This window comes from Carcharhinus amblyrhynchos, chromosome 23 (assembly GCF_965287045.1).
Source record: "Carcharhinus amblyrhynchos chromosome 23, sCarAmb.v2.hapA, whole genome shotgun sequence".
Lineage (NCBI taxonomy): Eukaryota > Metazoa > Chordata > Chondrichthyes > Carcharhiniformes > Carcharhinidae > Carcharhinus > Carcharhinus amblyrhynchos.
The window spans coordinates 5,769,508-5,796,511 of NC_137346.1; the positions used below are offsets into that span (position 1 = coordinate 5,769,508).

The 27,004-nt window shown below is 42.0% G+C and overlaps 1 protein-coding gene across 2 annotated transcripts in view; it reads right to left on the reverse strand.

The window, feature by feature from the left end:
- brip1 (BRCA1 interacting helicase 1) overlaps positions 1-27,004 on the reverse strand; it is a 222,200-nt gene that overhangs the window by 90,517 nt on the left and 104,679 nt on the right. For both annotated transcript variants that reach the window (XM_080210671.1, XM_080210670.1), the window contains one exon: positions 3,325-3,484. In XM_080210671.1, coding sequence (XP_080066797.1) covers positions 3,325-3,484 — 160 coding nt within the window. The remainder of the gene's footprint in view (positions 1-3,324; positions 3,485-27,004) is intronic.

The window sequence follows — 27,004 nt, forward strand, 5'->3', positions numbered from 1 at the left end:
CCATAGAGAGGGAGAGAGAGAAAGACTGGAATAGCAGTTGCTAGAATTAGCAGCACAGAAAAAGGCAGTTTTTCTCCGTTAGCCCCTGGACAGAATGCGGATGTGAAAACATTCTCTGGTTGAAGAAATGGGACCTAGAAACTTTAAAGCTGGGGGGAAGGAATCACTGGAATGAAACATGGGCTACAGGTAGGTTTGGCATTTTCCGGCTGAGGTAAAGGATTTTCAGTGGTAACTGGTTGTTACAACTTATCTAAACAGAGAGAAGTGAGTCTGTTGGTAGCTGGGGGTAACTGGAGACTGTTTTCTGTAATGAATGCAATTCCACAGACAGCATGTGGCACGAAGTTTAAGCGAGACGTGGGGTTTTCAAGTGTGTTAAATTTCGAATAAGGAATGCCTTTTCTGTAGCTTGGTATTAGTTCCCTATTAAGTAGCATTTAGTCAATTTTGATTTTAGTTTGTTGTCTTAAAACTTGAAATCTTGACACCCAATTTCTTTAAAGTCGGAATTCAAACCTTTAAAAAATCACTGGCCTCCACAGTGTTTGTAGCTCCAGAACTAGCTGTAGTTTTAGAACATAGAACATAGAACATTACAGCGCAGAACAGGCCCTTCGGCCCACGATGTTGCGCCGACCAGTTAAAAAACAATGACCCTCTAACCTAAACCAATCCCTTTCCATCCATTAACCTATCCACGGATCTCTTAAACGCCCCCAAACTAGGCGCATTTACAACTGCAGCAGGCAGGGCATTCCAATCCCTCACCACCCTCTGGGTAAAGAACCTACCCCTGACATCCGTCCTATAACTACCCCCCCTTAATTTAAAGCCATGCCCCCTCATGCTAGCTTTCTCCATCCGAGGAAAAAGGCTATCACTGTCCACCCTATCTAAACCTCTAATCATCTTATATGTTTCAATAAGGTCCCCTCTTAGCCGCCTTCTTTCTAACGAAAACAACCCCAAATCCCTCAGTCTCTCCTCATAGGACCTCCTCTCCATACCAGGCAACATCCTGGTAAACCTCCTCTGCACCCTCTCCAATGCCTCCACATCCTTCCTATAATGTGGGGACCAGAACTGCACACCATACTCCAAGTGCGGCCGCACCAGAGTTGTGTACAGTTGCAACATGACGCTGCGACTCCTAAATTCAATCCCCCTACCAATAAACGCCAAGACACCGTATGCCTTCTTAACAACCTTATCTACTTGATTCCCAACTTTCAGGGATCTATGTACACATACACCTAGATCCCTCTGTTCATCCACACTATTCAGAGTCCTCCCGTTAGCCCTATACTCGACACATCTGTTATTCCTACCAAAGTGAATTACCTCACGCTTTTCCGCATTAAACTCCATCCGCCACCTCTCGGCCCAGCTCTGCAACCTATCCAAGTCTCCCTGCAAACTATGACACCCTTCCTCACTATCTACCACACCTCCGACTTTGGTGTCATCAGCAAATTTACTAATCCACCCAACTATACCCTCATCCAGATCATTAATAAAAATTACAAACAGCAGTGGCCCCAAAACAGATCCCTGAGGCACACCACTCATAACTGAACCCCATGACGAATACTTACCATCAACCACCACCCTCTGTCTCCTATCTGCTAGCCAATTCCTGATCCAATTACCTAGATTACCCCCAATCCCATACATCTGCATTTTCTGCAGAAGCCTTCCATGGTGAACCTTATCAAACGCCTTACTAAAATCCATATATACCACATCAACTGCCTTACCCCCATCCACCTCTTTGGTCACTTTCTCAAAAAACTCAATAAGGTCAGTAAGGCACAACCTACCCTCCACAAAACCATGCTGACTATCTCCAATCAATTCATTACTCTCCAAATAACTATAAATCCTATCCCTAATAATTTTTTCTAAAACCTTGCCGACAACAGAAGTAAGACTCACTGGTCTATAATTCCCGGGGAAGTCTCTGTTCCCCTTCTTAAACAATGGGACAACATTCGCTATCCTCCAAAGTTCCGGCACTCTTCCTGAGACCAACGACGACCTGAAGATCGGAGCCAGAGGCTCTGCAATCGCCTCTCTTGCCTCCCAGAGAATCCTAGGATAAATCCCGTCCGGCCCAGGGGACTTATCTATTTTCAAACCCTCAAGAATATCCAGCACATCCCCCTTATCAACTGCAATTCTGTCTAGTTTACACCCCTGTAACCCAGTGTTCTCCTCAGCTACATTTATGTCCCCCCGCGTGAACACCGAAGAGAAATATTGGTTCAATGCCTCTCCAATCTCTTCCGGTTCCACACACGACTTCCCTCTGCTGTCTGTAACTGGCCCTAATCTTGCCCTAACCTACCTTCTGTTCTTAACATACCTATAGAATGCCTTAGGATTCTCCTTAATCCTATCAGCCAAAGTCTTCTCATGTCCTCTTTTAGCCCTTCTTAACTCACTCTTCAACTCCCTCCTAGCCAATCTAAAGCTTTCTAGTGCACTACCTGAGCCCTCAAGTCTCATCCGAACATAAGCCTTTTTCTTTTTAACCAGTGAATCAACTTTTTTAGTGCACCACGGTTCCCAAGCTCAACCAATTCCTCCTTGCCTGACAGGGACATACCTATCAAGGACTCGCAGTAGCTGCTCCTTGAAAAAACTCCACATTTCGAACGTTCCCAGTCCCAGTAGTCTCCTAGTCCAACCTATGCTTCCTAATTCTCTCCTAATAGCCTCATAATTACCCTTCCCCCAGCTAAAACTACTGACCCAAGGTTCATGCCTATCCCTTTCCATCACTAAGGTGAACGTAACCGAATTGTGGTCACTATCACCAAAATGCACACCAACTTCCAAGTCTAGCACCTGGTCTGGATCATTTCCCAGCACGAAATCCAATATAGCCTCACCTCTAGTTGGCCTATCTACATACTGAGTCAAAAATTTTACATAACAATGAATACATCATTCAGTGTACAGCTCCACACACCCATATTTGATTGACTGGAAAACATTCACTGATTAAATTCTATTGTCAAAATAATATACACATGGCTCTTCTTCCCCACATTAAAGTCAACATTGGAGAATAATTTTTAACATAATGTATGTATTTTTAGCTGGTAAATAATCACCAAAACAAAAATCATTCGCATATTCCTGAGTGTGCTGTATCAATCTTCATGTTGATATGGGCTTATAATGGTTTACTTCTGTTTATGGAATTGGTATTTAATTTGAGATTTAATTCACACAGACTAATTGTACATTAGTCCAAATCGAAAAGGCAAATATTTTTACTGAGTTAAAATGACTGATATTTTCTCTCTGATGTACCTTTGCTCCCTCTGTCCTTTATAACATTATAGTAGGACTGCAGCAATCCATCAAAGTCACTTTTGTCACCTCCCTTCGCCTCAACGACAACAGCTTTGATCTCCTCCAGTTTTTCCCACAATCCCGTGAGCATCCAGCGATTTTGTAGCTTGTCCAGCATCTGCAAAAAGGGGTGAGAAATTTTTTTTTTTGGTTATAGGAGGCTACTGTAAATTTAATTTTACAGTAATTAAGTCATACAGATGCCAACAACTAAATTAAAATCAGCAGCAATGTTGACAACCACTACACACATTTTCTAAAGAGTATTTAACAAGACAACAAAGTTGCTTTGGTGCCAGGGTTTATGTCATAACATTTTATTATTTAGAATCCAGTATAACTTGGGGGTGTTTATAAATCAACTGAAAATGTACCTGTGCGTTAGTCAGGCAATTTTCCATTCATCAGAAATGTGATCTCAAAAGTAAGGTTAAATGTACAATAGCCATCAGTGGAAACTATCAATATATTTTTACTATTAAAAAATCCAAACAAAGCATCAAGACCCATTCTGCAAGGAGTCAACAAAATAAAACAGAATTGAAGGGTGGTGGAGGTAAATTAAAAGGGTATGCCACACATGGGTTTTTAAATTTCTGTTGAATTTAGTTGGAAGCAAAAAAACCATGATAAAAACTCCACACAGTGAATCCTACTTCCGCAGTAGAAACACGTTTGTTTGACTAACGGGTGCACTTCCTGCTGCTTTGTCGTCATTCATCAAGTTGATTCCAGAGGTGAGGGGTTTGTCATATGAAGAGAGATTGAACGGTTTAGGCCTGTACTCTCTGGAATTTAGAAGAATGAGGGGAGATCAAATTGAGGTATACAAGATGATAAAAGGTATGGATAAAGTTGACGTGAAGCAATGCTTCCTGTTGTGGGGCAATCTAGGACGAGAAGTCATAGTCTTAGGATAAGGGGTCGCAAATTTAAAACAGGGACGAGAAGAAACTACTTCTCTCAAAGGGTTGTGAATGTGTGGAATTCGCTACCCCAAAGTGTGGTGGATCTGGGATAGTGGGTAAATTTGAGGACTTAAATAGATTTCCAACTGGTAATGGGTTGAAGGGTTATGGGGAGAAGGCAGAAAAATGGGGATGAGGTGAATATCAGCCATGATCAAACAGCAGAGCAGACTCAATGGGCTGAATAGTCTAATTCTGTTCCTTTATCTTATAAGTGATTTGGAGTTGGAGGCCAAGTGTTGTGTGTCAAAATTCGCAGATGACACTAAGATGAGTGGCAGAGCAAAGTGTGCATAGGATGCTGAAAGTCTGCAAAGGGATATAGATAGTCTAAGTGAGTGGGCAAGGGTCTGGCAGTTGGAGTTCAATGGTGGATAGAGGAGAGCCGGTGGATGTGGTCTTTCTAGATTTTCAGAAGGCGTTTGACAAAGTACCTCACAAGAGGTTATTGCAGAAGGTCGAGGGACATGGAGTTGGGGGTAGGGTGTTAGCGTGGATAGAGGATTAGTTGTCAAATAGGAGACAGAGAGTGGGGGTCAATGGGTGCTATTCGGATTGGCGGATGGTGACTAGTGGAGTGCCCCAGGGGTCGGTGCTGGGGCCTCAGCTATTTACCATTTATATAGATGATCTGGAGGAGGGAACCGAGTGTAGGGTGTCGAAATTTGCTGATGACACCAAGATTGGGGGAACGGCAAATTGTGCGGAGGGTGTGGAGAGTCTGCAGAAGGATCTAGATAGGCTGGGCGAATGGGCCAGGAAATGGCAAATGAAATTTAATGTTGGCAAGTGTGAGGTGGTCCACTTTGGTAGGAAGAATGGTAGGAAGGACTATTACTTACGGGGCGAAAAACTGCAGCAGGCGACGGTGCAGAGGGACCTCGGGGTCCTTGTGCATGAGTCGCAAAAACCCAGCCTGCAGGTGCAGCAGGTGGTCAGGAAGGTGAATGGGATGCTGGCCTTCATAGCGAGGGGGATTGAATATAAAAGTAGGGAGGTCTTGCTGCAGCTGTATAGGGCATTGGTGAGGCCGCAGCTGGAGTACTGTGTGCAGTTTTGGGCGCCGCACCTGTGCAAAGATATTTTGGCCTTGGAGGGAGTGCAGAGGAGGTTTACTAGGCTGATACCGGAGTTGAGGGGGTTGAGCTATGAGGAGAGGCTGAATAAACTAGGCTTGTACTCGTTAGAGTTTAGAAAAATGAGGGGAGATCTCATTGAGACGTATAAGATGATGAATGGGATGGATAGGATAGAGGTGGAGAGACTCTTCCCGCTCAAAAAAGACAGTAGGACTAGGGGGCACAGCCTCAAGATAAAAGGGGGGCGGTTTAGAACAGAGTTGAGGAGGAACTTCTTCACTCAAAGGGTGGTGAATCTCTGGAATTCTCTGCCCGTTGAGGTGGTGGAGGCTGCCTCGCTAAATATTTTTAAGACGCGGGTTGATGGGTTTTTGATAAGAGAGGGGATTAAGGGTTATGGGGAGAAAGCGGGAAAGGGGAACTGAGCAGCGACAGATCAGCCATGATCTTATTGAATGGCGGGGCAGGCTCGAAGGGCTAGATGGCCTACTCCTGCTCCTATTTCTTATGTTCTTATGTAAACGTGAGTCAACCATTTTGGTAGGAATAACAGCACAATGGACTATTACTTAAATGGTAAAGAATTGCAGCATGCTGCTGTGCAGAGGGACCTGCGTGTACTTGTGTATGAATCACAAAAATTTGGTTTGCAGGTGCAGCAGGGAATTAAGAAGGTAAATGGAATTTTGTCCTTCATTGCTAGAGGGATGGAGTTTAAAAACAGTGAGGTTGTGTTGCAGCTGTATGAGGAGCTGATGAGGCCACACCTGATGTACTGTGTACAGTTTTGGTCTCCTTACTTGAGAAAGGATATACTGGCACTGGAGGGGGTACAGAGGAGATTCACGAGGTTCATTCCAGGATTGAGAGTGTTGGCTTATGAGGAGAGGTGAGTAGACTGGGTCTATACTCATTGGGATTCAGAAGAATGAGGCAAAATCTTATAGAAACATATAAGATTATGAAGGGAATAGATAAGATAGAAGAAGGGAAGTTGTTTCCACTGACAGGTGAAACTAGAACTATTGGGGTCTTGGCCTCAAAATAAGAGGGAGCAGATTTAGGATTCAGTTGAGGAGGAACTTCTTCACACAAAGAGTTGTGAATCTGTGGAATTCCCTGCCAGTGAAACAGTTCAGCCTACCTCATTGAATGTTCTTAACGCAAGGATAGATAAATTTTTGAACAGTAAAGGAATTGAAGATTATAGTGAGTGAGCGGGTAAGTGTAGCTGAGTCCACAAAAAAATCAGCTATGATCTTATTGAATGGCAGAGCAGGCTCAAGAGGCCAGATGGCTTACTCCTGCTCGTAGTTCTTATGTTTTTATTAAGTTGCACCGACTCAAACTGGCGACTTAGATAATGAGAGAAGGTACAAAGCATATTCCCAGAAAATGGGACTGCAGCCTTTGGAGAGTGAGTCGACCTATCAGCTTCTATACAAGGCAAAAGACCAGGATTAGCAACCTACCAAACTGATTTTTTTTCAATTAGTCTTTCAATGGGATGTGTGCATCACTGGCAGGGTCAACATTTGTTTCCCACCCTTAATTGCCCTTGTACTGAGTGGTTTGGTATGCTATTTCAGAAAGCAGTTAAGAGTCAGCTACATTGGTACAAGTCTAGAATCGTACGTAGGCCAGACTGCATAAGAATGGCAGATTTCCTTCCCGAAAGAACATTAGTGAACCAGATGGATTTTTACAACAATTAATGACAGTTGTCATTTTATAGTTCCAGATTTATTAAGTGAACTTAAATTCCACCAACAGATAATAGTCCAGAACAATTTAACGAGTTAGGGCAAAAAATACTTCCAAAATGTAAAATATATGTGAAATTTGTTTCTAAATCATTAATTACTTCATTTTATAAAGTAGCTGACATCCCATGGCATTGTACTTGGGGAATTAAGACTAGTGTAAAGTTATAATGAAATGGGATTAAACAGCAAGGGAATAATTAGTCCAGGGCATGCAGGCATTATTTAATTTTTAATATTGTACATTGTTTTTATTATTTAATTCATAAATGTCTACGTCCACATTTAAATTAGAAACTGCTTTTGTGTGATTGTAATGGTGTAATTACCCACTCCTGTCAGTGGTGGAAGTGCAAAATCTGTTATTGAATGTAATTGTGGGAGTAACTTTACACAGGCAGCTTCCAGTATGGATGTCGATATGAGAATTTATGATGGAACCAGCTAAAGCACGTCCATTCAATATGCTATAGGTAGATGTGCAGAGTATTCTCAAAGAATTGAAAAGGGTTTATCTTTTTAATATCTGGTTATCCAGTTATGTAAAACATACTGTGATGTTAACATGAAAATTGAGACCATGAGATATCAAAAAAAGCAGATTTTGGCATCCTAAAGGATGTTTTGCTGACTTGTATAGCTATCAATTCAGATGTTTTATGATTGAAGGCACTAGTGTACATTCAATTGATAGATATTCATCCCACGAATTAGCAAGAAAGTTTAATGCTCAATTACTTGCCATAAGCATCATGTTTCCTAAAGCATCATAAATTTAGCCATAAGCACTCTACAGTTTTAGTATTACAGAATTTGCAACAAGCAGGTTCCACAGCATTATTAATTACTGAAAACTCAAAGGCTTAAAATGTCAATATAGCAACCCCTAAAGGACTGAACACAGACTGTGCCCAACACCAATTAACTGTGGTCACATTTATTATTTCTCCTGAGGTATGCTAACTACAGATACCCAGTTGTGTTACTGTCAACAAGACAAGACTCAGTGCAGCTATCACCATTATTAAAATCTTTATTAAGAAGCCACAAATGCTGATCACTCCACCCAAGGAAAAGAAAGCAAATTAAACATTTGTGCCAACTTTGACAAATTTTTTGACTTGAATTAAAATATTGATTTTTTAAAAAAATTCTCTTTATGTTGCCGATGGAATGAGAAATGGGAATGAAAGTGGAAGTAACACACAAAGTACCTGATTTCCAACAAAATATACTTAATAGAAATTTCTAATACAGTTCATCACCATAGTCTGATTATAAATTAAATATTCCCCTGAAAAATACATTTTCATATTAAAATAATCACTGCTATTCCTACATAGAATTGAATTAATTTTATTTATTCGCTCATAGAATGTGGGCATTGCTGGCAGGCGAGGCCAACATTTATTGCCCATTCACAATTGCCCTTAAACGGAACGGCTAGCCAGGCCATTTCAGATGGTGTTTTTAAGAGTCAATCACATTGCTGCGGATCTGAATTCACATATAGATCAGACAGGTAAGACTGGCAGATTTCTTTCCCTAAATTCTTCCTGCTTAGAAAGGATAGCAGGACCAGAAGGCACAGCCTCAAAATAAGGTGGTGGGAGGTGGGGACAGTTTAGATCGGAGGAGGAACTTCTTCACTCAAAGGGTGGTGAGTCTCTGGAATTCTCTGCCCATTGAAGTGGTGGAGGCTACCTCGCTGAATATGTTTAAGTCATGGGTTGATGGGGAATTAAGGGTTATGGGGAGAAAGTGGGAAAGTGGAACTGATCCACTTCAGATCAGCCATGATCGTGTTGAATGGCGGGGTGGGCTCGAGGAGCTAGATGGCCTATTCCTGCTCCTATTTCTTATGTTCTTAAGGGCATTAATGAACCAGGTGGGCTTTTACAACAATTGGCAATGACTTCAGGGTCATCATTAGGTTTTTAATTCCAGATTTTTTTTATTGAATTCAAATTTCAACATCTATCATGATAGGATTCAAATCCGAGTCCCCAGAGCATTACACTGGGTTTCTGGATTACTAGTCCAGTGATACTGTGGGTGGCACAGTAGCACAACAGTTAGCACTGCTGCTTCACAGCTCCAGGGACCTGGGTTTGATTCCCAGCTTGGGTCACTGTCTGTGTGGAGTTTGCACATTCTCCACATATCTGCGTGGGTTTCCTCCAGGTGCTCCAGTTTCCTTCCACAGTCCAAAGGTGAGCGGGTTAGATTGATTGGCCATACTAAAAAAATTGCCCTTAGTGTCCTGAGATGCGTAGGTTAGAGGGAGATTAGTGGGTAAGTATGTAGGGATATGGGGGTAGGGCCTGGGTGGGATTGTGGTTGGTGCAGACTCGATGGGCTGAATGGCCTCTTTCTGTACAGTAGAGTTTCTATGCTTTCTACGATAATACCACTATATCATTGCATCCTCCTGATTCTGCTTTACATGGTAGAAAAGAAGATAGGAAAAGCAAGATTGAAAGGCAAATGAAGAGATGCTGAAATTAAGATAAAGAATAGAACACAGTCAGAAAATGGGGAAAGGACACAAATGTGGAAGTGGAATATTTGGACTACAATTATACTGCTACTTTTGTTTCTGTGAAATGGCTCTTGCTTTGCATAAATGTCAGGGTGGGGAGGGAAGTCCCCTGTGGGGATCAGGAGTCTTGGGAGGGGCCGATCTGTGCCTTTACAATAGTTACTGAGAAGTTAGAAGAGGTTTTAATTCTCTTAACTTTTGCTGGATAACTGTGTAACACAGCTGGAACTATCTAAAGTCTGCGATTTAAATCGCATTTTCAGATTCATCCCAGCGAAGGACAATCGCCCAGTGGAAATTTGCGCACCTGAACAATTGCCATGCCTTACCTTTGAACTTCCAAAAGGGATTCCCCAGCACATCTTTGGGTTTCTCCCCCAAATCCAGTGCTGGGAACCTCAGATGTTACAGCAATTATCTGGTCATTATCATATTGCTCTTTGTGGACTTTTATTTTGCGCAAACTAGCTGTAGCATTTCCTCACTGCAGCAGTGATTATATTTCAAAAACACTTAATTGTCTGTAAAGTGCTTTGAAACATCTGGTTGTTGTGAAATATTCTTTCTTTCATTATTAATTTAAATAATTTAATGCAGTCATCCCCTCCTCTATTGTATTGGTGTTTAGTGGTGATATGGAACAGTCAGCATACATTAAAATCAGAACTTCACTCTGGAAGAATATCCAATATGGCTCCCCAGAGAGTGGGAAACTTGATTTTAATGTGCCCTGACTGCTTCATGCACTGTCACCACTGTACATGTACAACATCAAGAACAGAAAACTGGGAGATAACTTGAATCATTGGGACTAAAACAAATGGTTTTATTTCAACAAAATGGCTTCCAAGTTTTTTGAAAAATATAAAGTTAGATAACCTATTAAATATACCAGTACACTGTGAAGAGAGTGGCAGATTAAGAGCTGAATCGAGAAGAGCAGGAGATAGGTAGCTGGGGGAATGAATACCCATGGAAGCTTGGAGTCAGTGTTGGTAAGACAGGAATGGTGCTTTGAGTTCTGAAAAGACAGGATATACTGGAAGATTATTGGGCTCCTCAAAAGCAAACCTACAATGACATCCAGTGTAATGATTCACATGCAGGATTTGATTTGGATTTATTATTGTCACATTTATTCGTATAGTGAAAAATATTGTTTCTTGCGCACTCTACAGACAAAGCACACCGGTCATAGAGTTGGGAGAGCGTGGGGGCCTTTATTATGCTGGTTGCTTTTCTGAGGCAGCAGGAAGTGTAGATAGAGTCAATGGATGGGAGGTTGGTTTGCATAATGGACTGGGCTTCATTCACAACTCTTTGTAGTTTGTTGCAGTCTTGGTCAGAGCAGGAGCCATAACCAAGCTCTGGTAAATCCAGAAAGGATGCTTTATATGGTGCATTTACAAAAGTTGGCGAGAGTTGTAGCATACATGCTGAATTTCCTTAGCCTCCTGAGAAAGTAGAAATATTGGTGGACTTTCTTAACTGTAGTGTTGGCATGGAGAGACCAGGACAAATTGTTCATCGAGGAAACTTGAAGCTCTCGACCATTTCCACTTCATCCCCCATTAATGCAGGCAGGTGTCTATCCTCCACTACGGTCTCTGAAGTTAATGACTAGATCCTTTGTTTTACTGACATTGAGGGAGAGATTATGGGCGTGGCATCAATTCACCAGATTCTCTATCTCCTTCCTATATTCTGTCTCATCACTGTTTGAAATCTGGCCCACTACCAGAGGAGAGGGAAATTTGGCCAGAGTCATAGGTTTATGAGGAGTATAGTGAGAGGGTGAGGACACAGTCTTGTGGGCACTGGTGCTGAGGATAATTGTGAAGGAGGTGTTGTCTATCCTTACTGATTGTGGTCTATGGGCTAACAAATCTAGGATCCAGTCGCAGAGGAGCCAAGTCCTCAGCCATGGAGTTTGGAGTTGAGTTTTGTTGGACTAATGATGTTGAAGGCTGAGTTGTAGTCAATAAATAGGAGTCTGACATAGGTTTCTTTGATATCCAGGTGTTTCAGGGTTGAGAGTAGGGGCAGGGAGATGGTGTCTGCTGTGGACTTGTTGTGATAGGTGAACTGTAGTGGATCCAGGCAATCTGGGAGGCTGGAATTGATCCATGCCATGATTAACCTTTTGAAGCACTTCGCAATGATGGATGTCAGAGGCACTGGGTGATAGTCACTAAGGCACGCTGCCTGGCTTTTCTTAAGGACAGGAATGAGGGTAATCTTCTTGAAGCAGGTCGGGCCTCAGATTGGTGTGAGGAGAGGTTAAAGATGTCTGCGAGTACCCCCGTTCTCTTCATCATTTTAATTCTTAGTGGTCCTAAGTTTCCCCAGAGGATTATTTAATTGATAACATTTCAAGCAACCGTTTTCAGCCAAGTCAACAGTAAATTGCACATTTAATGAGGTTTTATAAAACTAAAATATATTTTTATTTTTTCCAGCTTTGAAAAAAGACCACATGCTCATAAAAACTTCTTCAAAAAGCCGTGATACAATCAAGTTTTTAATCAGGAGTGGATGATATTAAAATATTTTATAAACAAAGTTAGAAGGAAACGGTCCCAAAACCTTGAGAAAAAAACTTAACATTTGCGATTTTAATTGCAACTTGACATCTAAGAAATCACATTCAATGAATTTGCTGTGCAATCTTATGAATAAATGTGGCAACCAACCAGCACCCAGCAAACATGTTCGATGACCAGTTAATTTGATTTTGATGGAGTCAGTTCAGGGAAAGATATCGAGTAACTCAGAAAGGTGCAATGGGATTATTTACATCCACCTGAACAGGTAAGTGGGATCTCCATTTAACACACAGCACTTTGCCAAAGTAACCTTCCCCTGCATTGCACTGAAGTGTCCATTTAAATTATGCGTTTGGTAACAGATGGTCGCTCTTATGGAACATGCCTTTGCAAAGACAAACTGGAGAGGGATACAGTGTTACTTGTCCAGGCTCATCTCAAGCAGGACTATTCCCAGGGATGCACAGTGGGTCAAAGATCAACCGCTGCTGGAGGGTCATCAACTCAGCGAAAGATGCTCTTTGATCTGGCCGAAATCTGTTGATCTTGCGGGTACAAAGAACTGTCCTCGACAGGAGTGTTGCAGACTGGCACATTCCAAATTCCAGGAGTATGTGCTGAGGGGCACAAGCTTGGGGCAGTCATTACCAAGGCACAACAGGGAAAGGCCATTATGTAAGACTTGTCAGCCAATGTAGACTGAGGGGCTGGTAACTGTGGTAATCTGTTTGTGCTTACTCCTAACTGAATATAACTGTGTTGAAGCACTTCATAATAGAACATTTCTAATGTATGTAGTTTGGACAGAATTATATTCTCTGTAACTAAAATGTTGACATGTTTGTAATGTTCTCATTACTGAATTGAAGCCCCTCAGCATGCATCTTGCTCTCAGGAGAAAATGTGAATATTGCTGCACTTTATTATAACAATTTCAAATGTTTTGTAATGTCTCATTCAGATATTTAATGAGTAAAATATATTTTTCAAAAAAAGTATTCCGTCGTGAAGCAGCACATGACCCACAATTTCTCAATAGGGAAGAATGCATCTGAATCTGCAAGCTGACAAGTAGGCAAAAAACTATATCCTTAAGTGGATCAAAAATATTTTTTTCTGTCTCAAGGTAATGTTGGTCAACCTCGTTTACAAACAAGGTTTTTTTTCTTAAATTAAAATGCAGACAAATGTCTGTCCAAGTTTAAGGAAATAATGTCAATGTTTCATAGTATCTCCAGTGCAAAGCACAAGATCAGATCAATGTATTATTTTCATTCAACCTGAAAACTATTTTCTCTGCAACACTTGCAACTTAAATTTGAAATTTTAACTCAATCCTTGAATATTTAAGTTAACCTTATGAAGGAATTTAATAATAACAAAGCACAAATCAGTTGAGTTCAACATATCTAAAATCTCAGTGTATTTACCTATACTCAATATGTAATATTTGCCATTGATTTTAATATAAGCCATTTGCTTTGATGTATAACCAGCCCACTTTATAACGCAAGGTCCAGTATGTTATTTCTTTGTCCAAGATGACAGTACCTCAATAAATTTATAATATGAATATTTATGCCTAATCGAGCAAAAGAAAACCATGAAAAAGTAGTATTAAATTGTATGTACGCATGTTTACAGTAGCCTACTTCTGCTCCTAATTCAAATGTTCATGTACGATATAGAATGTAAAACACTGGGAGAATTCAAAGCATTGATTTTACAGGGGGATTTAGGCATTAGAATGGAATTAAAAGAAACCTAGCTGTAAACTGGTCAATAATAGAAAATAAATATATTGGGAGGGATAGAAAAGATTGAGAAATGAGTAGCAATATTGATGAAAGAAAAAAATATGCTATAAAGTGTACAGGATATGATACACACAAGAAAGGGAAGCATATTAAAACAACATGGTTGGAACGCAAAGTCAAAAATGGTTTGCTGTATTACCAGGAGTGCATCACAGATCCAATTTGTGGGAAGGAATGGAAGAGGAAATTTTCAGTCAGATTGAAGAAATAAATAAGAGTAACAAACCTATCATTTTACAAGATTTTATTTACTTATCAATTGGGACGGTGTTAGTAAGTGGAATAGAACTGTATAAATATGTGCAGTCCTTCTTCCTGAAACATTATATTAGTAGGGCTATAGTGGTAGAATATTGCTAGACCTGATTGTGAGTAATGAAATAGTAGGGTGAGCACCTTCAGAGAATGACAACAGTAAAAGTTTAAAAACAGAGGAAATAGATTAGAACACAACCTAGATCAGATTGGATTTGGGAGCATTATAAAAAATTGAGTAACAAGCCAAATGAGGTGGAAGGAAAAATTAGCACAATAATTAATAGGTTAATACAGTACTATATTAAAAATAACAATACAAAGGAAGACAATGCAGATTACAGAGAGATATGACAGAAGCATTTAACATTATGAAAGTTTGGAACAGGTGGTTAGCAGATTTTTTCCAATGCATAAGCTGACAGGTCAAAAACAAGGAGCCATAGATACAGATTCAATGCAAGAAACTTGCCACAGAGGGTAAGAGATGAGGATGGGAAATTCAAGTGATTCAGGCAGAAACTAAGTAAATCTTTAATTTAGTTAATCTTAAATCAGATAGCTGGATGAAGGAAAATATTTGGAAGGGATATGAGAACAAATGGGAAATACTTTAGATATATTTGCTCGAGTGCAGAGTAAACTTCAATGCAAATTAAATGGCCTGTTTCCATGTTGAACTTCAAGATATTTCTATGTACTGATGGACTCTAGATATTAGCTTAAAGTTGCTACTTTCTCAAGTAAAGTGAATTCAGCCTTTGCACAATTTTGATTAGTTAGGTTCGCTAGAATTCTTATCAAGGGTGTGCAGCTTCAAATGAGAGCTAAAAACAAAATCTTAAAATCAATTTAACTAGAAAAAAGGTAGCAGCTATTTTATTCTAATCTGGTCGTTGGGAGGCTGTAGTACTCACTCAACTTTAAATCCACCGTAATATCACTGCTCCAGTGTTCATCGGATCAGTTAAAATAATCCTTTGGGACAAACATTGATCTAAAAGCCCTTTCCCACACACCAACCTTTCAGTTCTTGCTTCTGGGTTTTGCCCATGAATAAGCATTGCAACAAAATCAAGGAGTACCTCCACTAAGCTGGAAATGGGTCACAAAGGGTCAAGTTTACATTCTTAATCAGCACAAAACCTTTCAGATCTTAATATATGAGAGCAGAAATGACTCCAAATGCTAAATCCCAATGGAACCATGCAGAAAAAATAACTTTCATTTCTTTTAAATTAATCATTAACCTCTTTTACTTCTACATTAGTGCATGCATCCCTTGATTGAAAAGAAATTATAGTAAAGCTATATTTGTACTCTTTTCCAAAGATTGAGAATATAGTAATCAATATGATCTACACCTGGCATCCAGGGATTTTGAAAACATGCACAATGCCAATTAATTAAATGCCTATAAAAGTAAAAAAGTTGTAAGCCCTTTAAAAATGCTTATCAACATTTGTTTGCATTTACTTTATTTTTAAGCCTTTGAATTCAACTCATTTAACAGGTATGTGAAGCTGGACCTGACATGCTGTAAACTGCAAGGCTACGAATCAGGTGCTGGAAAGTGGGATTAAAATGAGATGCTAGTTTATTTCTTCCTCTCTTTTTTGGCGAAACTTCAATGATTCCTTTCTATGCTACAACTTTTCTATGATTCAAGAAAAATTACGCTATGGTCTAGCAACAGGGGATCAGAAAAAAGACCAACAGGGTAGTGTCGTAGGGCCAACCTTCTTCAGTTATTTCATCAATATCTTTCCCTCTGAAGTGTTCACTGAAGTGTTCAGTAATGTTTGCAACTTCTAAGATACTGCAGCTGACCATGCTCACATGTAGTAGGCCTGGAAAACATTCTAGCTTGAGCTGATAAGTGGTAAACAACATTTGTGCCGCCATCTCCAACAACCGAGAATCTAATCATCTCCCTTTGACATTCAATGACATTATCACTGCCGAATTCCCCCACCTGAATCCTAGATGTTCCAGAAACCAGCCAGATAGCCGAAAGAGAAAGTCAGAGCCTGGGAACTCTGCAGTGACTAATTCACCTCCTGGTTCCTCAGACTGTCCACTATCTACAAGGTACAAGTTGGATCATTACATGATAGAGGATTGGTTGTCAAATAGGAGGCAGAGAGTGGGGGTCAACGGGTGCTATTCGGATTGGCGGATGGTGACTAGTGGAGTGCCCCAGGGGTCGGTGCTGGGGCCTCAGCTATTTACCATTTATATAGATGATCTGGAGGAGGGAACCGAGTGTAGGGTGTCGAAATTTGCTGATGACACCAAGATTGGGGGAACGGCAAATTGTGCGGAGGGTGTGGAGAGTCTGCAGAAGGATCTAGATAGGCTGGGCGAATGGGCCAGGAAATGGCAAATGGAATTTAATGTTGGCAAGTGTGAGGTGGTCCACTTTGGTAGGAAGAATGGTAGGAAGGACTATTACTTACGGGGCGAAAAACTGCAGCAGGCGACGGTGCAGAGGGACCTCGGGGTCCTTGTGCATGAGTCGCAAAAACCCAGCTTGCAGGTGCAGCAGGTGGTCAGGAAGGCGAATGGGATGCCGGCCTTCATAGTGAGGGGGATTGAATATAAAAGTAGGGAGGTCTTGCTGCAGCTGTATAGGGCATTGGTGAGGCCGCAGCTGGAGTACTGTGTGCAGTTTTGGGCGCCGCACCTGCGCAAAGATATTTTGGCCTTGGAGGGAGTGCAGAGGAGGTTTACTAGGCTGATACCGGAGTTGAGGGGGTTGAGCTATGAGGAGAGGCTGAAATAAACTAGGCTTGTACTCGTTAGAGTTTAGAAGAATGAGGGGAGATCTCATTGAGACGTATAAGATGATGAATGGGATGGATAGGATAGAGTGGAGAGACTCTTCCCGCTCAAAAAAGACAGTAGGACTAGGGGGCACAGCCTTAAGATAAAAGGGGGGCGGTTTAGAACGGAGTTGAGGAGGAACTTCTTCACTCAAAGGGTGGTGAATCTCTGGAATTCTCTGCCCATTGAAGTGGTGGAGGCTGCCTCGCTAAATATTTTTAAGACGCGGGTTGATGGGTTTTTGATAAGAGAGGGGATTAAGGGTTATGGGGAGAGGGCGGGAAAGTGGAACTGAGCAGCGACAGATCAGCCATGATCTTATTGAATGGTGGGGCAGGCTCGAAGGGCTAGATGGCCTACTCCTGCTCCTATTTCTTATGTTCTTATATTCTTACGACAAAAGAAGGTTAGTTGGCCCAAAGTCTATGTCGGCTTACTGGAGAACAATCCAATTAGTTCCATTTTCCTGTACTGAACCCCATGGCCCTGCCAGAGAAGGTGAGGGATAGGTTAAACTGTGGTGGAGATTAAGTACCAAAGATATCATGGAACATAAGCCAAAAAGGGTCGTGATGGTAGTAGTAAGGAAATAAAACCATTAGTTTGCTGATGACACCACTGTAGTTGGTCGGATCTCAAACAATGAGACAGAGTACAGGAATGAGATAGAAAATCTGGTGAACTGGTGCGGCAACCATAATCTCTCCATCAATGTCAACAAAACAAAGGGGATAGTCATCAACTTCACGAAGCGTAAAAGAGAACATACCCCCGTCTACATCAACAGGGATGAAGTAGAAAGGGTCGACAGCTTCAAGTTTTTAGGTGTCTGGATCACCGACAACTTGTCCTGGTCCCCCCCATGGCAACACTATAGTTAAGAAAGCCCACCAACATCTCCACTTGCTCAGAAGACTAAGGAAATTTGGCATGTAAGTTACGACTCTCACCAACTTTTACAGATGCTCCATAGAAAGCACTCTTTCTGGTTGTATCACAGCTTGGCATGGGTCCTGTTCAGCCCAAGACCGCAAGGAACTACAAACGGTTGTGAATGTAGCCCAATCCATCATGCAAACTAGCCTCCCTATGCTAAGCCAAGATGGCTCCACAGTGCCCGCCACCACCACCAATCTGAGTTAGAGAGCCGCCGGAAGCTCTGAACTTACCTCTTGAGAAGCTGCAGTGCCCAAGGTAGTCACAGGTCACCCTACTCTCCTCAGGCCTGGCCTTACCAAGTTTTCATGCCCGAAAACGGGGGCAACTTGATGGTAAAATCGAGCCCTTTGTGTTTTTATTTCAGATCTCCAACACCTTTCGCATTTTGCTTTTATGTCAACATCCAGGATATAGCCTGTTTGATCAGCACCCCATCCACCATCTTAAACATTCGCTCCCTGCACTACCAGAACACTGGCAACTGAGTATATTATTTACAAGATGCATTCTAATAACCTGCCATGCCTCTTGCAATGGAACGTTTTGAACCCAACTGGAAGGCCTTGGGCTGTAGACACATGGAAGTGCTGTCACTGTCAAGTTTCCCACCAGGCCACACAACATGCTGACTTGGGACTGTATTGCCATTGCATCACTGTCAAGAGTCAAAATCACAAACTCCACTCCTGCTATGGGGGTACCTACAGAATACGGATATACAGCATGGATTGCAGCACATGCTGCCCTTGCTTGCACACTCTTATCCCATGAACAAACGAAAAAATTTAGACAAACATGGCCATTATTTTTGAGTGAACATAGGGGAAACCTCTGCTCTTTGAACTACACTATGAGCTCATTAACATCCATCTGAACCATTGGAACAGTTAATGCAAGTACTTATTTTAATGTGATCAAAGTAATTGAACCTCCTTGTTAATGTAATCAAATTAGCTGACACTTCCAGCTCCCTCATACTGCACTGGAGTCTTAACCTGGATTATGTTGTGCAGTATGAAAGTGAGGCCTGAGCATATTACTGACTCAGGGAGAGTACTATTGCTTGTGTAAAGCTCAATTGTTAACCAAATTATAATACTACAAACATAGGGAATTCTGTCTAAATTAGAGAGATACTGACTTGTAATTTGGTGATCTAGACCAAGTATCATGTATTTTCAATGATGACACTGTATTTAGCAGATTATCACTGAATACCATAGATGAGAACAGTAAAAATCTAATTCAGAATGTTCTAAACTCTGGACTATGAAGAGAGGCTGAATAGACTGGGTCTGTACTCGTTGGAGTTTAGAAGGATGAGGGGGGATCTTATAGAGACATATAAGATAATGAAGGGAATGGATAGGGTAGAGGTAGAGAGTTGATGGGTTTTTGATAGGAGAGGGGATTAAGGGTTATGGGGAGAGGGCGGGAAAGTGGAACTGAGCCACGACAGATCAGCCATGATCTTATTGAATGGCGGGGCAGGCTCGAAGGGCTAGATGGCCTACTCCTGCTCCTATTTCTTATGTTCTTATGTTCTTATGATTCTTCCCGCTCAGAAAGGACAGCAGGACAAGACGGCACAGCCTCAAGATAAGGAGGGGGGCAGTTTAGAATGGAGTTGAGGAGGAACTTCTTCACTCAAAGGGTGGTGAATCTCTGGAATTCTCTGCCCGTTGAAGTGGTGGAGGCTACCTCGCTAAATATATTTAAGACACAGGTAGATAGGTTTTTGGTAGGCAAGGGAATTAAGGGTCATGGGGAGAAGGCAGGAACGTGGAACTGAGCCACTTCAGATCAACCATGATCTTATTGAATGGCAGGGCAGGCTCGAAGGGCTAGATGGCCTACTCCTGCTCCTATTTCTTCTGTTCTTGTGTAAATTCATTTCTGTTTTAAAGCGAAAACATTGGCAATTTGTTCACATTATTTGCTGCACTGCTCAGAAACCATGCAAAGACATACAACTGGCCAAAGCAAAGGAATAGTCATTAACAAATTTACACATACATTGTTGATAGCATAGCAAAATGACAGATCAGACCTCAAACAGGACAAATCAGACATCAAACAGGAACAGGGAGGGAAAGTTTAAGGTAACTGAAGCAATTCACCAGAAAATGGATTTTGAATGGGCTTTTAAAAATGGGCAAGTCAAAGGGCTATGAAGGTGGTTAATATCAGAGTGCAAGACCATGATGGCTGAACGCTCTACTAAGAGTGATCATGTGGAGTGAGTTAAGAGGACACGTAAGTCCATATTTTAAAATATTCAGGTTCAAGTTGGGATACAGGGTGGAGAAGCTTGCAGATTTAGACTGCAGTAAGGTCATGAACCAATCTGTAAAGAAGGATGGAGATTTTGACATAATTACATTTAGGGATAGGAAGCCAATGGCCTTGAACATGACATCTGAGTGGCAGTTTCCAAACAGGATAAGAGACAAGTTGAGAATCATCCAATGGGTTTGTATTTAGCGTATCTAGGCAGATGGCCATGCACTAGAAAAGTCAAGCCTAAAGGCAATGTAGGAATGAATGAGAATTTTAGCAAGTGTGGTTGAACTCGAGATGGGGGTGGGCATTATTTCAGATGCAGAAATAAGTCACAAAATACAGCTAGATGGAGTACTGTTAGAATATTTGAGAAATTGGTGAGTGAGGGTATTTATTGCAGGGAGGCATGAGATGCTGTTGTGGTCACGGTGGTACAGTGGATAGCACTGCTGCTTCACAGTTCCTGGGTTTGATTCCTGGCTAGGGTCACTGTGTGGAGTTTACATGTTTTCCCCGTGATTGCGTGGGTTACCTTCAGGTGCTCTGGTTTCCTCCCATAGTCCAAAAATGTGCAGGTTAGGTTGATTGGCCATGTTAAATAGCCCCTTAGTGTCACAGAATGTGTCAGTTAGGAAGATTAGTGGGGTAAATATGTGGAATTATGCAGATGGGGCTTGGGTGGGATTGTTGTCGATGTAGACTTGATGGGCCGATTCACTGCCTTCTGTGCTGTAGGGATTCTATGAAAGAGTGGTCCGAGGGAGGCAGCGTGAGACAGAGGCAATAATAAGCAGATAGGAGCCAAAAGAGAAAATACTGGAAAATCTCAGCAGGTCTGGCAGCATCTATAAAGGAGAGAAAAGAGCTGGCATTTCGAATCTAGATGACACTTAGAGTCAACCATAGCTCAGTTGGTAGCACAACTGCCTCTGAATCACAGGATTCAAGTTCCATTCCTGGACTTCAGCATGAGAATCAAGGCTGACACTCCAATGGAGTGCTGAGGGAGCATGACACAGTCGGAGGAGTTGACTTGCAGATTAAACGTTAAACATCTGGCTGGTTATCATCAATGTCATAATCCCTCAACCAATATTGCAAAATATAGATTATCTGGTCATTATGACATTACTCTTTGTGGCAGTTTGCTGAGTGCAAATGGCTGCCACAGTTCCTACTTTACACTTCAAACAGCATTTCATTGGCTGTAAAGTGATGAAATTGTGAAACGTATTATATAAATGCAACCTTTTCTTCTTCAGAGTTGACAATGCACTGACCAATATCCATTCATACAATAATGTAGCACTGGATAAGTAACAATGCATCCCCTTTGACATTTGACCTGGATACAACGAGTGGAATTTTCTCATTTTTTCCCCCCCAAGTGTTAGCTTGGGTGGAAAAAGTGGTGTGCAGCCCTTCGACTGCACTGTCTGCTTTTGTGAACGCTTTTGGGGAAAGAAAAATCCGGAGATAAGTCCGACGACGCCAAGCTCATTCAGAGCGTGCCCCTCCAGCAATCTCAACTTTCAAATGAGCGGGGCATCTTCTTAAGGGGTGCCTTGATATAGAAGATAAAAATGGAAAAAAAAAACTGGCCCCGTAGAAACAAAATCCGCTTCCCTTGCGGACACAGAACCCCCAGCACCTCCTCCACCACTGTCCCCCAGCACATTTTCTTTCATGGAGGGGGTTATAGCGTGGGGAGGCCCGCTAAGTAGGTTTAAATGCATTATAATGGGGTTCCCATCATTTCATTGCAGGAACCCCATTGCAACACTAACAGCACTGACAATCGAACAGGGAAACCTTGTTGGCATAACCACCGTTTTTGGATTCCCCCTCAATCCTCTGTCCCCTCCGCCATTCCCACCTACCGAAAACGGGGGTGTACACCTACGCCATTGGTGAGAATTTCCGCTCACCCCGCCATATGTTTCGTGGCACCAGAGGCAGCCCACTATTGGTCAGCAATGTTACTTTCTGTCCCGCTGTTGTCAATGGGGTTCCCCACTGGATGCAGCTCCTGCCGTGTGGAGGTACACCATTGGCATGAATGGCCAGAAAACTCCATCCAATGTCTTTCAAATGCACCCTGAACCAGTTTTCTCCAATCTTTCCTTAACTGGATTATTCACATTTTAATGAGATGAGCACAGAATGAAAAAAGATGCAGAGAAAACAGTTATGATTGGACCCACCTCATTCAAACAAGAAGGAGAAGCTAGTCAGTGGATCAGTAACCAGAGGGGATACACACTTAAGGTACCTGTTAAAAGCAGGTGGGAATATAATTTCCATTTTGTTTCTATGCAAACAGAAAGCTGTCTTCTTTCATTCTAAGGATGTGAGCTCTTAAGCAAGTGCTGATGAGCTGCCATTATTATCCAGAATTCTCTGCTTAGGGTTGCAGAAGTAGATTCAATAGTAATTCTTCAAAGAGGATAGGATATATATTTAAAAATTAAAGACAACTGTAAAACCATGGGGAAAGAATAGTAGGAATTGATGGACTAATTCTTCCACAGAGCCAGCACAGGGACCTTGAGGCAAACGTCTACAGCCATGATGAAATATTTTAAGATTCTAATTTGTCTGTGTAATAATACAGTAATACACATTACATTTCTCCACATCAGTGGATCACCTTGCTCGACTTAAAAAAGCTTTTTATCTTTTTTTATTCCATTGAGTCAGCACACTGTTGTGGCTCTGGAGACACATGTAGGTCAGACCAGGTAAGGACAGCAGATTTCCTTCCCTAAAAGGACATCAGTGAACCAGATGGGTTTTTCTGACAATCGACAGTGGTTTCACGATCATCAGCAGACTTAATTCCACATATTTTTTATTGAATCAAATTCCATCATCTGCCATGGCAGGATTCGAATCCCAAAACATCAGCTGAGTTTCTGGATTAACAGTCTTGCGATCATACCACTAGGCCATCACCTCCCCTGACTTGCACATTAACAGTCCTGAGTAGGTAATGCTTGCCATTGCAAGTTTTTGTTTTAAAATCTGACTATCTTTTTTGTCCTTTATTTGTGAAATCTCCATGCTCATGACCAGCTGAAAGGGCTGAGACCAAACAAACCTTCGCCCAAGACCCAAGGCCAGTAAATTCTCAACAAAATGTGTGGTATTCATTGATTATCAAAACAATTTATCATGCTTGAGATAGGGGGAATTTTTCCATCCCACCCACCACAAGAATTGTAGTGGGTGGAGGGGCAGTCCATGCAAAGGTTCATTTATCTCGGGCGGAACTTTCCAGTTTTGGGGCAAGCGTGGCTAGAAAATCCCATCCATAATCTTTGAGGAAACAAATTTAATGCCTAGATCATAAGCATTTTAAGCACCTTTCATGGTTTTTTTTTGTATTTGTTTAAATATGTTTACTTCCAAAATGAACATTTGAGCCAAATGTCAATCCTCTTGGAGAGAGTGATCATTGTATGGTGGAGTTTCTGGTGCAGATGGAGGAGGAGAAAGTGGGTTCCCAGACGCGCGTCCTTTGTTTGAATAGAGGGGAGTACGGTAGGATGAGAGAAGAATTGGCGAATGTGGACTGGGGGAGTGCATTGGAGGGAGGGTCAGCTGAGGAGCAGTGGAGGATCTTTAAGGAGATCTTTCTTGGTGCTCAGCAGAAATTTATTCCGATGGTCAAAAAGGACTGTAGGAGGAGAGGTAATAAGCTGTGGATAACGAAGGAGGTGAAGGAAAGTGTTAAATTAAAAGCGGAGGAATTTAGAGTAGCTAAGAGTAGTGGGCGAGAAGAGGATTGGAAGAGGTTTAAATGTCAACAAAGATTGACAAAGAAGTTGATAAAGGAAGGTAGGAGAAACTATGAAGCTGGGCTAGCGCTTAATATAAAAAAGGATAGCAAGAGTTTTTATAAATATATAAAAAGGAAGAGGCTGGCTAGGGTGAACGTTGGTCCTTTAGAGGATGAGAAAGGGGACCTAGTGGTAGGGGATGGGGATATGGCTAAGGTATTGAATAACTTTTTTGTTTCTGTCTTCACGGAGGAGGACGTGAATAATTTGCCGGGTGTTAGCGATGGAAAGGTGGTAGGACTGGAGGGTCTTAATGACATTACTGTTACTAGAGAGGCGGTGCTCGACAGACTGGAGGGGCTGATTGTGGACAAGTCCCCAGGACCGGATGGAATGCATCCGAGGGTTCTGAAAGAAATGGCGGAGGTTATAGTGGATGCCTTGGTGGTTATTTTCCAGACGTCGCTGGATTCCGGGGAAGTGCCGGAAGATTGGAAAACGGCTAATGTTACGCCGTTGTTTAAGAAGGGTGCCAGGCAAAAGGCAGGGAATTATAGGCCGGTTAGTTTAACGTCTGTGGTAGGTAAAATGTTAGAATCCGTCATTAAGGAGGAAATTGCGAGGCATCTTGAAGGGAATTGCTTGATAGAGCAGACGCAGCACGGTTTCATTAAAGGGAAGTCGTGTCTGACAAATTTACTGGAGTTCTATGAGGATGTGTCTAGGGCGGTGGATAGAGGAGAGCCGGTGGATGTGGTCTTTCTTGATTTTCAGAAGGCGTTTGACAAAGTACCTCATAAGAGGTTATTGCAGAAGGTCAGGGGACTTGGAGTTGGGGGTAAGGTGTTAGCGTGGATAGAGGACTGGTTGTCAAATAGGAGGCAGAGAGTGGGGGTCAACGGGTGCCATTCGGATTGGCGGATGGTGACTAGTGGAGTGCCCCAGGGGTCGGTGCTGGGGCCTCAGCTTTTTTACCATTTATATAGATGATCTGGAGGAGGGAACCGAGTGTAGGGTGTCGAAATTTGCTGATGACACCAAGATTGGGGGAACGGCAAATTGTGCGGAGGGTGTGGAGAGTCTGCAGAAAGATCTAGATAGGCTGGGCGAATGGGCCAGGAAATGGCAAATGGAATTTAATGTTGGCAAGTGTGAGGTGGTCCACTTTGGTAGGAAGAATGGTAGGAAGGACTATTACTTACGGGGCGAAAAACTGCAGCAGGCGACGGTGCAGAGGGACCTCGGGGTCCTTGTGCATGAGTCGCAAAAACCCAGCTTGCAGGTGCAGCAGGTGGTCAGGAAGGCGAATGGGATGCCGGCCTTCATAGCGAAGGAGATTGAATATAAAAGTAGGGAGGTCTTGCTGCAGCTGTATAGGGCATTGGTGAGGCCGCAGCTGGAGAACTATGTGCAGTTTTGGGCGCCGCACCTGCGCAAAGATATTTTGGCCTTGGAGGGAGTGCAGAGGAGGTTTACTAGGCTGATACCGGAGTTGAGGGGGTTGAGCTATGAGGAGAGGCTGAATAAACTAGGCTTGTACTCGTTAGAGTTTAGAAGAATGAGGGGAGATCTCATTGAGACGTATAAGATGATGAATGGGATGGATAGGATAGAGGTGGAGAGACTCTTCCTGCTCAAAAAAGACAGTAGGACTAGGGGGCACAGCCTCAAGATAAAGGGGGGGCGTTTTAGAACGGAGTTGAGGAGGAACTTCTTCACTCAAAGGGTGGTGAATCTCTGGAATTCTCTACCCGTTGAAGTGGTGGAGGCTGCCTCGCTAAATATTTTCAAGAAGTGGGTTGATGGGTTTTTGATAAGAGAGGGGATTAAGGGTTATGGGGAGAGGGCCGGAAAGTGGAACTGAGCCACGACAGATCAGCCATGATCTTATTGAATGGCGGGACAGGCTCGAAGGGCTAGATGGCCTACTCCTGCTCCTATTTCTTATGTTCTTATGTTCAAATTATTGTTCACAATTTCCGAGGAAAATGTTGCAGAGAAAAGATGATGTTAGTTGTTATTCCAAGCACTGCTGATTGTTAGTTTCAGATGAAAATAATCCCTCATCACTGCCTTTAACATAACGTGCATTATTTACATTTTCTTCTTCAATAGAGAAACCTGCTCTTTATAAGCACACTTATCACTTGAACGCAAGTCTTGTTAGGGTCTCAAAGTATTGCTTTATGAAAGAGTTCCTTTTAGGAATCTGAGTAGACGTTTACCTGTGGTCCAAGTACAAATATTCAAATATACTCTGAAAATAAACTTCACGGTCCAAACATAACATATTTCACGAGAAAAAACTCATGGGTTTAATGGGATTCAGCTACTTCAGATTTAATGTGAAATCACAGCATCAACATGCCACTGGATCTTTCATTTTGATTTGTATTAGCAACTCTATCTACTGTACCATGCTTCAACTGTATAACAGATTCTGGCAGGAACTCCTTGAAACAAGCCTTCAGGCTTATGTGTGACATTAAATTTAAAGTGTTTCAGGCAATACCTGTGATGATTACTGAGATGTCATCATTTTACAGATAGAACTATTGTTAATTCCTTGCCACCTGCAATAGCAAACACCTCCACTGTATCCATCACCTCGTAGACCTGTGCTGGACCACTGTTTTAAGAAGATGACAGCAGTAAATAAGATACTGATGAGTGAGAAGGAAGGGGACAAAAAGTGAAATGGAGAATCAAATGGTTTCAAAGAGTCCTGGCAGAATAATGTGAAATGGTGTGGGAAGAATGATGTACAAAGTGAGGAAGGGGAGGTAAAGCATTAAGTTTTTCGAAAATCAAGTATTAATTTATTAAGTGAGAAAGAAG